At 39.1% G+C, this 13112-nt stretch overlaps 1 protein-coding gene across 1 annotated transcript in view; it reads left to right on the top strand.

Moving 5' to 3' along the window:
- Positions 1 to 202: 202 nt before the first annotated feature.
- LOC111620519 (1,4-alpha-glucan-branching enzyme-like) overlaps positions 203 to 13112 on the top strand; it is a 52369-nt gene continuing 39459 nt past the window's right edge. Inside the window, exon 1 of the mRNA XM_023362446.1 lies at positions 203 to 408. Coding sequence (XP_023218214.1) covers positions 314 to 408 — 95 coding nt within the window. The 5' untranslated portion in view covers positions 203 to 313. The remainder of the gene's footprint in view (positions 409 to 13112) is intronic.

The raw sequence follows: 13112 nt of genomic DNA on the forward strand, positions 1-13112 counted from the left end.
TTTTTACTTGAAGCAACTTTTTACATCTCAGATGTTTTTTGTTTGAATTTATAAATATTCATGAAATATTTCGAAATTTAGACAGTTATTAATTTTTAATATTTTAAAATATTAAAAATTATTTAAAAAATTATATTTAAAAATTTTAAATTCTATTTAAAGATTTAAAAAGCGCCTCTGGTGTTCAGATGATAAAGTTATAATAGCGATGTAAGCAGACGATTAGCAGCCATAATCTCGATTTGGTACAGTTCTAACAACATAAGCAGACGAATAACAATATTTTACTAGATATTATTTTCTTAGTTAGATAATGGAAGAAAATAAGAAAGTAGACATACCGAAATTGAATCATTCGTTTCAAATAGATCCATATTTAAAGTTTTATGAGAAAGAAATTAAAAGGAGGTGAGAAAATAGGAAATTTAACCTTTCGTTTTAACTATTTGTAGAAGTTCAAGGACACATTTTTCTTTTTTTAAAATATAAATATACTTTGCTGTTATTTAAATGACTTAAAATAAACTTTATCATTTAGAATGTCTTTTTGTATGCAAATTTACATTTAATAAGTTTATTTTGGAAGTTATTATCAATTATTTATTTTTCAGAATATAGTTGTGAAGTCATTCAATATTGTACAAGTTATAAAATCTGTAATTGTATGATTTATCTGTTCTAAGTTCATAAATCAAGGACATTGATAAAAACTAAAATTCTTAATTGTTAAATATAAATGATTGGTGAGGTATAAGTGTTTTAAAAATTGAGAAGATTAATCTTTTCAAAAAGAAAAAAATAGTATTATTTATACCTTATATATTTAACCTCAAAAGAATAGGTTAAAAATTTAATTTTAATCTGTTTGATCGGTAAAAATAATGCAGTAATTGATTTTATTTTGAAACGTTTGATCCGGATGTAGTAAAGTAACCAGAGAGGAGCATGGGCTCTCTCTTATGTGTATAAATTAAAATTAATGTCCAAAAACCTTAAATCCAGTAAAAATAGAATGTTTATAAATTTACCTAATGAGTCATAATTTTTTGAATGTTTTTAATTTCAAATGTACAGTACAGTAATTCCTGTTCTATTCATTCATTCTATTTTGGAATCTGAAGATGGCCATTATATGTGGACGAAAGCATTTGTTTGGATAATAAATGTTCTATTTTTTATTGTATTTAGGGTTTTTTGATGATAATTTTAGTTAATATGTCTAATTTTTGGAATTTTTTTGTTTATAAATGAAAAGAATCAAATAAGTGCAGGAAAAAAATTTGAATGACAAATACACGTTTACGTACAATGTATCTAAGAGTTTACTCTTCATCCGTAGCACTAGTATCTGTATCCGCAGAATTATGAATTAAGTGCAAGTAGGTTTATGTATTTTAATTCAGGTTCCTTCTAATATTGGTTCTAGTTATGCTACTGTCTGGATGATTATAGTAAGTCTATCATACATATCTTTTATTAGAAAATTTATTTGAATATGCATGTGAGAATTTATTATATTGTTGTTCTGAATTATTTTCCATGCTTATATTTATATGTTAACAACTTTATCCATCTGCCAATATATTCAAAATATTACATACATTGAAATAATGTCATAAAACTATGTGAAATTTGGCACAATGACATAATTTAAAAGATCAAACTACTACATTCAGAAAAAAATTCTTTTTTTAGTAACATTTTTTGGCCATTCTGTGGTCATCTATACCTTGTAAAGAGCACAGATAAATGATAGATATAGAACATAAATTTGATTTGATGAATTTAGAATAAAATTATTAAAGAACATAAACAAAATTAATTTATTAAGGATTTTTTTGAACCAAAAGAAAAATATAATATTAGATTAAGAAAAATTCAGAAACATTGTTCATTTGATTCTGTGAACTGAGGATGATTGTATAATTACTGGAAATGTTAATGAATAAAGAATATTTTTAATTTCCTGAGTGTAATGATTGATCTTTTAAATACAGAAATAATGATATCTGTATAGTATGTATAATAATTAAATCAAAGACATTATTAAAAAAACAAAAACAATTTAAATATTTCCTTCTTTAATTTTAATTAATCGCCTTTAAGGTTTAAAAATGAGCAAAGAAGTCTAGAATCTAGTTAAGTTCTATTTCAATAAGATAGAAAAAATAAATTCAGTCTTATCTACTATATCATTTCCTCAATTTACTTGACATGACAAGACATAAAATTTTTGTGAGAAATATTTACATAAAACAATTTGATTCAATATTGATTTAAAAAAATTTTTTTTGTTTCATCAACTATTGTTTAATATCAGCATTTTTATTTATTCTGAAAGCAGTATGCAGACTTGTCAACCTGATTTCATATATTTGGACTGGCATTATGGATGAAAAAAGACTAGCAGCATATTGACTTGATTTTACACCTAATGCATAACTTTTTTTTTTTATTGTGACTGATACAAATAAAATTTCTTTTTTTCAAATATGCAACTTATAAACTAATTATTGCTGGGGTTTTGTTTTTCATTATACTGTTTTATGCATTTCTTTGGTTGATGAAGCAATGATTTACTGAGTCCATAGCATTTTTTATCTCCAAATTCATTTATTTTTAATGATATAAATGATAGCAAGATACTTTTTAAGCTCTTACTGCCTCTACTTTTTGCTTTGTTTTTTTTTTATTATACTAAAAATTTTTTTTTTGCATTATTATATGGAATAGTCAAAACTAACTTTGCTTTTCTTTTGTCTCAAAAGTGGCTAAGTTTTTTACTTGCATCTCTCTTTTCTGACATATACTGCCACATCATATTAATAGATTTAGAGAATATGATGAATTTTTGCTGCAGTTCACTAGCAACAAAAATTCATTCAAAAAACATTTGCAATTTTGAAACTTGTCATACAACACTTCCCTCTCAGTTGCAGCAAAGTTAAAAACTTTCTTAAACCTATCACAAAAGTACTGTAATTGAGAAAAACTGCAAGGAATTTTGCAAAATTTTAATAATTAACATGTTTACTATTTTTAATTATATTATTTTTAAGTGGCAATCTGCTTTGCAAGTAGTATATACTAATTTTAGAGAAGTTCTGAGATGTTATATAGAAAGCTTTTTATCTTTGAAGTAAACACATCATTTTCAACTTTTAGTAAATTTTGTTTTCTAGCAAATTCAGTATACAAAGTTTCATCACAAACTTGATTTACAGCTGTAATATCCATATCAGCTACATTGTGTGCATTTTTGTACAAATGAGAATCTTGAATAAATCTATTCATAATTAGAAAATTATGATTTAGTTTGAAATATTTAGAATTATCTTCAAAAAATTAACTATTTTATCAGAAAACCTAGATATTTGAGGTTTGTCTTTTTGTAAGGCAAAATTATTCTGGCAAAAACAACAGCTTACTTATTCAAAGAATAACAGATATATTTTTGTCATAGGGATAGTTGTTTCTTCCTTTGATAAAAAAAAAAAAATATGAATTTAATCTTTTGTATAACTGAAGGGTCCAGTTTACTGCTGCTTTCAAACTCAGCCATCTCATAGTGACATGTCTGGTTTCCTAAATTCAACTGTACAAAAACACAAAACTCTTTGAGATGGATGATTTTGACAAATAGTTAAATATTTGAATCAAACCCCATACTTTTACAAAAATTGTTCTTACCTTGTTTTATAGCATTTTGAATGATATGGTAGAGATACCTATGCATGTAAATAAAAAAAAGAAATGCATTCTAATACTCTGCTCTTCAAGCTGTTGTTCTTTTCAGTATTACAGGCAGCATTGTTGATATTTAAACCAATGCAGTTATTCCAGCAAAGGCCATATTTTTCAAATATCTGACACATACTTTTGAAGAAATTTTCTGTTGTTGGCAAACACGTCCAGGAATTTTGCAGCAACTTTCTCTGTTTCTGCCAAAAATTCTGACACTTATTAGCTACATTAGATCTTTTCCAACTCAGTGTCATTACGCCAATCAGCAAATATAGAAAATAGAGCTTGCTTCATTTCTTATACCAATTCTTCTATGACTCTATTGAACAATGTGAAAGAGAGTGAAAGAGTATCATTGATAATCAAGCACTCTTAGTCTGGGCACAATGAAATTTTGATGTTACGGCACTGTTTGGGAATATCTTTGTGAATAGAGAGGACTGGCACAATCTGCAGTAGCAAACATCATATTCAATGAGATGTGAAGAATAATGCAGTTATTACTTGCATTGTGATAAGTTATTCAATGCTTGAGTAACTTTAACTGAACAGTATTCAATAATAATTTAATTCAATGATAATTTATTTTCAGATAAAAGTTAAATTTATATAGACATCTTATTTTATCAAGGATATCAGTGGCTCTGAAAGTTGTCCTTGTCTTCTCGATTGCTACTACAGTCTTAGCATATTTTTGGGTGATGCTCTCTTTCTAAAGAACCACAGACTTGTGTTTTTATGTTGATCATACATCAATAAAATGTGCATTCTGCAAACTCATCTCTATGGGTAGGAGCTGACAAAGCTTAGGAAAGTTTTTAATTCCAGGAGTGAATATTATACTGCCAGAAACATTTATTCTCTTCTTGAAAGGAGGTGTATTTGGTTCACTATTGCTCTGATTATCATCAGCTATGAAAGTTTGAATGGTAAATTTTAAAAAGCAGTTAAGCCAATAGCATCATCTTTGAGATAGCTGTTAACCTGAATAACAGCAAAAATACAGTATTTCCTTTAAATGTCAAATTTTCAGATACGATAGTTTCAGTAGGCAGAAATTTTTCTATGGGGATAGTAATGTAGAGTACAATACCTCATAAAGGTAAATATGAATGGATTTTTGATAAACTCTTTCTTTGAGAATATATTAAACTTCAAAATGTGGCAGTGTAGATTTCTCAAAATAATTTTCCTTTATTACAGAAAAGTATGACATGTTTCCAGATACAGAAGAGAAACTATTATAACAAGTTTATAGTTAGATTAAATATTTTTAAAAAGATATTAAACTCAACTTATTGTATTGAACATTACTATCCCTAATAGCAAAATTTTCTATTTGTTGAAATAGCTGTCTGAATACTCTAGCCAATTCAAATACTCTAGTCTATTCTTCTATGCCTAATGACTTATCTTGAATTAATACGAAAATTGCTTTTAAAGACAAACAAATTACAGCATAACTAGAAATAGAATTTACTTGCAGAGGTGGAACTCCAGAAGTGATGAACAGTAATAAAACATGTGGTCAGAAAATTTCATGTGACCACAGGATGGCATTAGTACTCAGATTGCTATACCATTGCCATAGCTTTTGTTTAAGTGATATTGATTGATAGATTGATTCACCATATATTGCATGATTGATTAGTTGTTCCTGGAAAGGGTGGACATTTTGAAACTGGGCTAAAAGGATGATTGCATTGAATAGGGTGTGACATGACAAAAAACAGGTAGTTGAGAGCTTTGAGTATGCAATAAAAGTTTGAATATAGTTTAGGCAAGGCATAAGTAAATATACCAAAAGATCTTCCAGATTTTTATCAGGCTATATTATGGCTAATTAATAATCCAAAATAAAGCAGTTTGGTTACAAGTGGTTAAGTTATCATTTCATGATAAATTTAATAATTAAAAATAAATTAACTTTTAATTTTAAGTTAGAATACTTTGGAAGAAAAGAGTTTATCTGAAACTGTGCAACTCTTGCTTGCTGTGTAGTTGTGTTTTCAGTTAAGCTACCAGATCTCTTTTTAATCTTTATTTTAAGAGCTATTAATTAATCCATTTGTAGGAAGCTATGGAAACAAAGCAATTCTACCTAAATTGCTTTGTTTCTGATTATTAATTAGCCTTAATATAGCTTGATAAAAATCTGGCAGATTGATATTACTAATATATCTGGCTATGTATGTTATTCTATAAGTAAAATATATTGATGCTGAAACTTAGGCAAGACATACCTTAAAATGAGGAAAAACTGAGTTTTTTCTTCATTTTGAGTTTAAAATTTTAATTTATCAAATTCTCAAACTTATATAAGTTAATTTATTTAAATGTTTTTGGATATGAGGGTTATTCAAATGAAAAGGTATGAAACGACACTGTGGATATAATTGAAGTCTTTATTCAAAGTAATCACCAGAGGCCTGAGCACAACTATCCCACTGTTTAATGAGCTGAAGGATTCCCTGTTCCCAGAATTCCTGTGGCTGTAACAAGAGCCAGTCCTCCACTGTGTCCTTCAGCTTGTCGTCTGAGTTGAAGCGATTCCCTTTGAGATGTTTTTTGAGCAGATCAAACAGATGGAAATCTCAGGGCGACATGTCTGGGTGGATGCTCAAGCTGCTCCCACTTGAATTTGGCCATTACACTTTGTGTGACCCTGGAGATGTGTGGATGCACATTATCATGGAGTAGAATCACTCCCTCCATGAGCAGCCCAGGCTGTTTGCTCTTGATGGACTTGCATAGGCTACAGAGTGTCTCACAGTACATGTCACTGTTAATGGTTTTTCCATGCTCAAGGAATTTGATGAGTATCAGACCTTGGATGTCGAAAAAGACAGTGAGCATCACCTTGCCTACTGAGGGCACAGCTTTGAATTTTTTAGGAGAGGTGATGATGCATGTTTCCATTGCATGCTGTTCCGCTTTGTCTCTGGCTCGAAGTGATGATGCCAGCTCTTGTCACCGGCAACGATCCGCTCCAGGAGAGCAGGATCTTCATGATACTGGAACAGGTGTTGCAGTGTCAACTCCCTATGCAGTTCCTTTTGCAGTTTGCTGAGCTTTCTCTCTCTCTCTCTCTCTCATTCATATGGAGATTTCAGCCTGTGTTTGCTTTTTCTCCGATAAGCGGCGCTTCTTTGTTAGGTAAAGCGGCCCGTCCGTTGAATGTACTGTTTGAGTAGTCGTATGTGGGTCACTGTGGACATGTCTGCCTGGGGCCAGTAAATTGGCGACAACGTCTGTACTGCCAGTAAATTCAGTCTGAGGTTTTTCACCAGTTCCATCCGAGCCATTGTATACTTTGGGCACCTTAGCCAGAAGTGCTCGGTTGTTTCCGCCTCCCCACAAAACAAGCAATTTGGGGATGGGACAAGTCCATGTGAATAAAGAAAACTGTTCAGAGGAGCCGTAGCGGTCCATAGTTTTGCCAGCAGAGTTTCCGCCCACCTGGAAAAAGCATGGTGGTACGGCCAAGGATCAAAAGGCCGAAGATAATCCCTACCCTTGTTCCGTAAGATCGTAGCCCAACAATCCCTTAACGAATTCCAAATTTCCTCCCACGCTATCCGGTGAATATCCATGGGCAACAGAGGGCCCCTCCAAGACCCCGTAAGGCTTGCCCCCTTCGCTGCCCTATCCGCCTCTTCATTAAGAACTATCCCAGCATGCCCCGGAATCCACACCAACTGTAAAGGCTGGGGGAAAGAAGAGACCGCTTTCGCAATATCAATAATAATCGCAGCCGAGGTGTGCCCCACATTCGCTATCGCCTGTAACACTGATCGGCTATCCGTAACCAAGACTGTAGGACGAGGATTTTGAGAACACAAAGCTATTCCCCGCATTACTCCCGCCGCCTCCGCCCCGAAAATCCCACACTGCGATGCCAACCCCCACGTCTCACTTCTCCTGCCCTCCGGGATGAAGACACCCATCGACGTCCGATTAGGAGACTTAGACCCGTCTGTCCCTATCAGTGACCACCCCCCCAGCTACCGCGCACCCACTCTTCGAACACAGCCTTGTCTTCACTGTGCATACGAAAAGTCCCAGCCCTGCAAATAGTGAAATTTACCCGCGAATCTACCTTCTCGAAGCTCGGCGGCAGACTCTGTTGACGGTAAATCTTCGTAGTCGCTATCCCTAGATTCCGTAGGTGGGACACCACCCTAGACACATAAGATTCCTGAAAACTACGCCATCTGTAGTGTTCAAGACCCTGCCGAGTCGATAGTATGCTATGGAGAGAACTAAAACGACCCCTGGAAATGTGCGTCACTGCGTGCTTTATCGTCCATAAGTATAGTCTCGCTTTCAGACCGATATACCCAGATTCTGTGTACAACGCAATCAGCGAAGTAGTACGAGGTACTCCAAGAGCCGCACGTAGGGTCACGTGAACAGGTTTTTCTATCCGACTGATGACTGTCGGTGGAGCTCTGTCCAAGAGCGGAGCCCCATATTCTGCCATCGGGAGTAGGACCGAGTTGATCAATCGAAGAAGATCCCTTTGACGAGCTCCATTACGCCGAGACGCAAAATAACGGAGAAACAATCCTGCCCTTGTTAACTTGTTACGTAGATGACTTTCATGCGCCCTCCACGTGAACGTCTCATTAAAATAAATTCCCAAGACCCTCATCGAAATTACCTGTGGAATCGTCCCCGATCCCAACCGAAGGGAGACCATCGGCCTGTATCGCTTGGGCGAAAAATCAATGATACCACTCTTAGACGCAGAGAAAGCCATGCTCCACTGTGCCGACCACTGCTCAATATGATCTAAAGCCTGCTGAGCCCTGTACCTTGCCATGTCCGCCTGTGTGCTTGTGGCTATAATGTAAAGATCGTCGGCATACAAAATGCCTACAACATCGGTAGGAATCAAAGGTCAGCCATATATAGAGTAAAGAGGAGCGGGGCCAACACGCTCCCCTGCTGGACTCCTTGAGGGAACGGGTGAGAACTAGATAACACTCCTCTCCACTTAACCCGGAACTCCCTATTCACAATGAAAGAGGACAACCACCGAAACGTTTTCCCAGACAACCCGATATGCGCTAGCTTAGCAATCAAACCCTCCTGATGGACAGAATCATACGCGCCCTCCAGATCAAGGGAGACCAAATACACCCACTTCTTCTGAGCACGAGCCACCGCTATGGTGTGGTGGATCCGAATTACAGCTTCCTCTGCCCCCCGATAGGGCAGAAACCCGAAATGGTTGTTATGAAATAAATTGGAGGCCATCAGGGCCCTCTGTAGCCGCAGTAAGAGCAAACGTTCAAATACTTTTGCCACGTGAGAAGTGAGGGAAATCGGCCTATAGGCCGCACACGATGTCGCCAACCTCCCCGGTTTTAGAATTGGTAATATGGTAGCCATCCTCCACTCTGCCGGAAGCAGGCCCGTGTTCCATATCCTATTCAATTTCTCCAATAAAGTTTTCTTCCCCTCTTTGGGGAGCGCCCGTAGGAGTTGGACCGTTACGCAATCCGGTCCAGGAGTCGTATTCCGAAGCCTCCCTAGGACCCTGATCAGTTCCTGCAGATGGAAATCCCCTTCCTCAACATTCACTCGAAACAAGAGAGGGGCCCGAAGGGGACCAAACATACCTGTCAACCTCAGCCTCCCGAAATAAGCCGCCAATGCCTCTGCCTGCTGTTTTGGCGATGTAAGCGAGACGTCCGTTATCAGTACATGGTGGGAAGACGACGGGCCAGAAGGGGTCCGCAGCTTACAAAATATCCGGTAAATCGTCGTCCTCGTTGGGGGTCCGCACATATCCGACCCCACCACTCCCTTCGAGCCTGCCGAGACTTCCACCGCAGCAACGCCCCCTGTTGCTTATACTTGCACCACCAGCCGATGGATCCCCACTGCCGAGCCCTCCGAAAAGCCCGTCGCTTCTTCGCCCGAATTAGACTGCACTCCTCTGTCCACCACGGAGGAACACCCCGGGGAGGGATCCGCTGATGCCGAGTAAACTCGTCACCCACCTCCTGAAGAGAACCGATGAAAGCAGAATACTCCCCCGGACGGCGGTCTTCTTCTTCCCAAAGCGCTGCAATGCGGTCCCGGAACCCGCCCCAGTCCGTTATCCGACGAAACCTTGGCTGCAAACCCTTCTGAACACAAGTCGGGAAGGTCACCTTCAACAGAATCGGAGCATGGTCGCTCGTCATTGTGTCCATGCTTGGGCGCCACGTCGCCAACCCCAACAGATCAGGAGTACATAGAGTTAAATTGATCGCTGAGGTCCCCGTCCTATGAAAGAAAGTTGGGTCACCCGAATTCCAGCAACACCACCCGTTTGACGATATCCAGTCAAATAGAATCCTGCCCGCTGTGTCGGGGCGGGAACAACTGTTGTCCCAATAGGGATGGTGTGCATTCCAATCACCCGCCATGATCCTGGATTTAAAAGGATCCATCCTCCAGTCCTCCAGCTGTTCCGCATCCTGAATCCCCTTGGGGGCGTACACGTTAACCAACGACAGGGAGAAACCCATGATGTGAATTCTCACTTCCTGTAATTCAATCCCTCTCGCCTCAGGGCCCGGTGTTTGGAGCACAACCGGCCATCTGTCAGCCACCGCCGTCAGAAGCCCACCGCCCGGACCCGTTGTCTGATCGGAACGAAATAAAGTAAATCCCGGTAACGTAAAAGAACTCCCGCCTGTGAGCCACGTTTCCTGGAACATAATCACATTCGCATCGTGAAACCACTGCTCCGCCATCAGGAGATCCCTCTTTACCCGAAGGCCATGCGCATTCCAGTGTACAAGAATAAAGTCCTGCTTTCCCCCCTGATTATCAGACATTCGGTATGGAATTTAGTGAAGGACGCCGGCGGAGTTTAGCTAACTCCACTGGTGATGCTACGCAGTGGTCCTCTGGGATATCTGTACTCCCTGCCTTGTCTCCAAGTTCCATGTCTGAAGCTAGCCCCTCGGATTCCGATGTAGCTTGAGGGAGGTCAGCAGACTTTTTCCTTCCACGTTTCTTCTTAGAAATTCTCCCTGCCTTACTTCGCTCCTCCCCTTGGGACGGACGTTTGAAAGTCGCACTAGCCAACCCCGAATGACTCTTGTTCACCCCAGAGACGGTCTGCTGTGGAACCTGAGTCACTGCATGAGGACTTCCGCAGTTCACTGAGTTCAGCTCGTAACGCCTCCACAACCGTTTCCAGGTTTGTAATTCTTGAGACAAGCGTCTGAATCACACCCTCTGACGATTTATCGAATGCTTTCTCCTGCCGACTCTGTTTAGGAATATCCCTCACTGTGTTTCCAGCCTTAGGTTTGGGGGATGACCCTACAACCTGTGAGTACGTTTTTGGTTGGTTTTCCATTTTTCCCTTCGCTTCCACATATGAGCATCGGTGTATTGTACGCAACTTCAAAAGCCTCGCCTCCTTTTGATACTCCGGACAGCCCGAAGAGTCCGCTCGATGTTGTCCGCTACACTTGACACATTGACAAGACTCCGCCTCACATTCCGTCACTTCGTGATCCCCTCCGCACTGAAGGCATTTGCGACTACCTCTACAAGAAGCCTGCCCGTGACCGTAGTTAAGACACCTCAAACACATCCGTGGCCGAGGATAGAACCGTTCGCATCTAAACCGTTGATAATACAACTTCACTGATTCCAACGGAGTCGCACTCGCGACCGACAAATAGACAGTAGTACTAGACACCCTTTCCTCTGCCTCCCTCCGAGTAAACCGCCGAACCTCGAGTATTGGCAGGCCCGCCTCCTCGAGCAAGTCATGAATCTCCCGAGCAGTGATATCTGTATTCACCCCCCGGATTACGTAACCCGTAGAAACACATTCTTGGGCTAGACGGCCTTGGACCGGCGTTCCCCCCAACGACGTTACTTTAAGAGCCATCTCTGCTACCTCCGGGTCGACCGTTTTAAGCAACAGAAGACCATTGCGCGTATACCGAACATCTTGTAACTTCTCCGAATTGGGGAAGATCCCCTTCAGAACCACATGCAATTCAGGGGGATGCAAACGATGGAGGGGATGGTCACCTTCCCAGAACACAGTGTAAGTGTACTCCGCCGGCAAGCTACTACGTATCCACCGTAGTTTTGTGACTTCTGTCACCGGAGACAAAACCGAAGTTCCGGCTGTGGCAACTCCGAGACCATTCCCATATCCGACGACTCAGACCAGGCAGGCCTGGGTTGAGACGCCCCGACACTCGAAAGACCAGCCTCCGTCCCAAAAACACTCAAACAACACCCCTACCTTTAAGCAACAGACCCTCAAGAGACCCTACCCAAAGGCCTTAACTCCTGTACAACTGCTCGCAAAACTACACCAACACCAAAACCTGAAGAGACAGTCCACTCAAAATTCTCGCCTCCCAAACTCGACTCCTTTGCTGAGCTTCTTTGGCACTCAATGTGCACACACCTTCCGATAACCCAACCTGTAGTGCACAATTGTCCACACTGTTCCAACGCTGGTCCCCACCATCACTGCCAACATTCGCATTGTGACACGCCAATCACCTCTCACCAGGTCATTCACCTTGTCGAGTTTGGCCGTGATTACCATGTTTGCATGGCCAGGTCTCGGGTCATCACTCAAACACTCCCGGCCTTCATGAAAATGGGCACTCCACTTTCTCACTGACTTGTTGGACACAGTCTCCCTCATCTGGCGATGAATATCAGCTGATTTAACACCTTCCGCAGTCAGAAATCTGATAACACTTCGCTGCCCCTCAATCATCAACTTTTGCTATGTGAACGCCATGATGTCCTCACATGCACTGCTGCATCAATTGAATGGAACACCCAACTGCCTGCTTCTCTCCTGCATCATGTGCTGGTGCATGATGCTGAAATGATGCACAACCACACTGGACACTACATTTGCATCCCTAGATGTCTCACTACATATTCCCATTTCAACTGGTTTGGTTGTGACATCATTTTGTACCTTTTCATTTGTACCTTTTCATTTACCCCTCATATATTTCTCCTATTCAGTAATTTTTATAAAGTCAAAATTAACGGTAAAATAATGAAAGCTTGTAAAAAAAGTTATGAATTTAGGCTGGTGTTAATCTTTGATTGATTAAGGATGCCAGTATAGAATATTAAATAATAATTGAAGCTTACTGATAAATTTATAAGATTCTAGTAAACTCTGCACAATTGCAGTTTTTACTCTGTGACAAGAACCATTTCTGTTCATTATTGCCAAAAGTATTTGAGAAACTATTATTTAATGTGAGCAAGGCCCATTGCACATTATTATTGAAAATATTCTTTTCTGTTATTAGTATAACACTATTTGTTCTTTTTTTTTAACAAATTTTGAACCTGGACTT

The sequence above is a fragment of the Centruroides sculpturatus genome, unplaced genomic scaffold (assembly GCF_000671375.1).
Source record: "Centruroides sculpturatus isolate CEXI.00-Female unplaced genomic scaffold, Cexi_2.0 scaffold265, whole genome shotgun sequence".
Lineage (NCBI taxonomy): Eukaryota > Metazoa > Arthropoda > Arachnida > Scorpiones > Buthidae > Centruroides > Centruroides sculpturatus.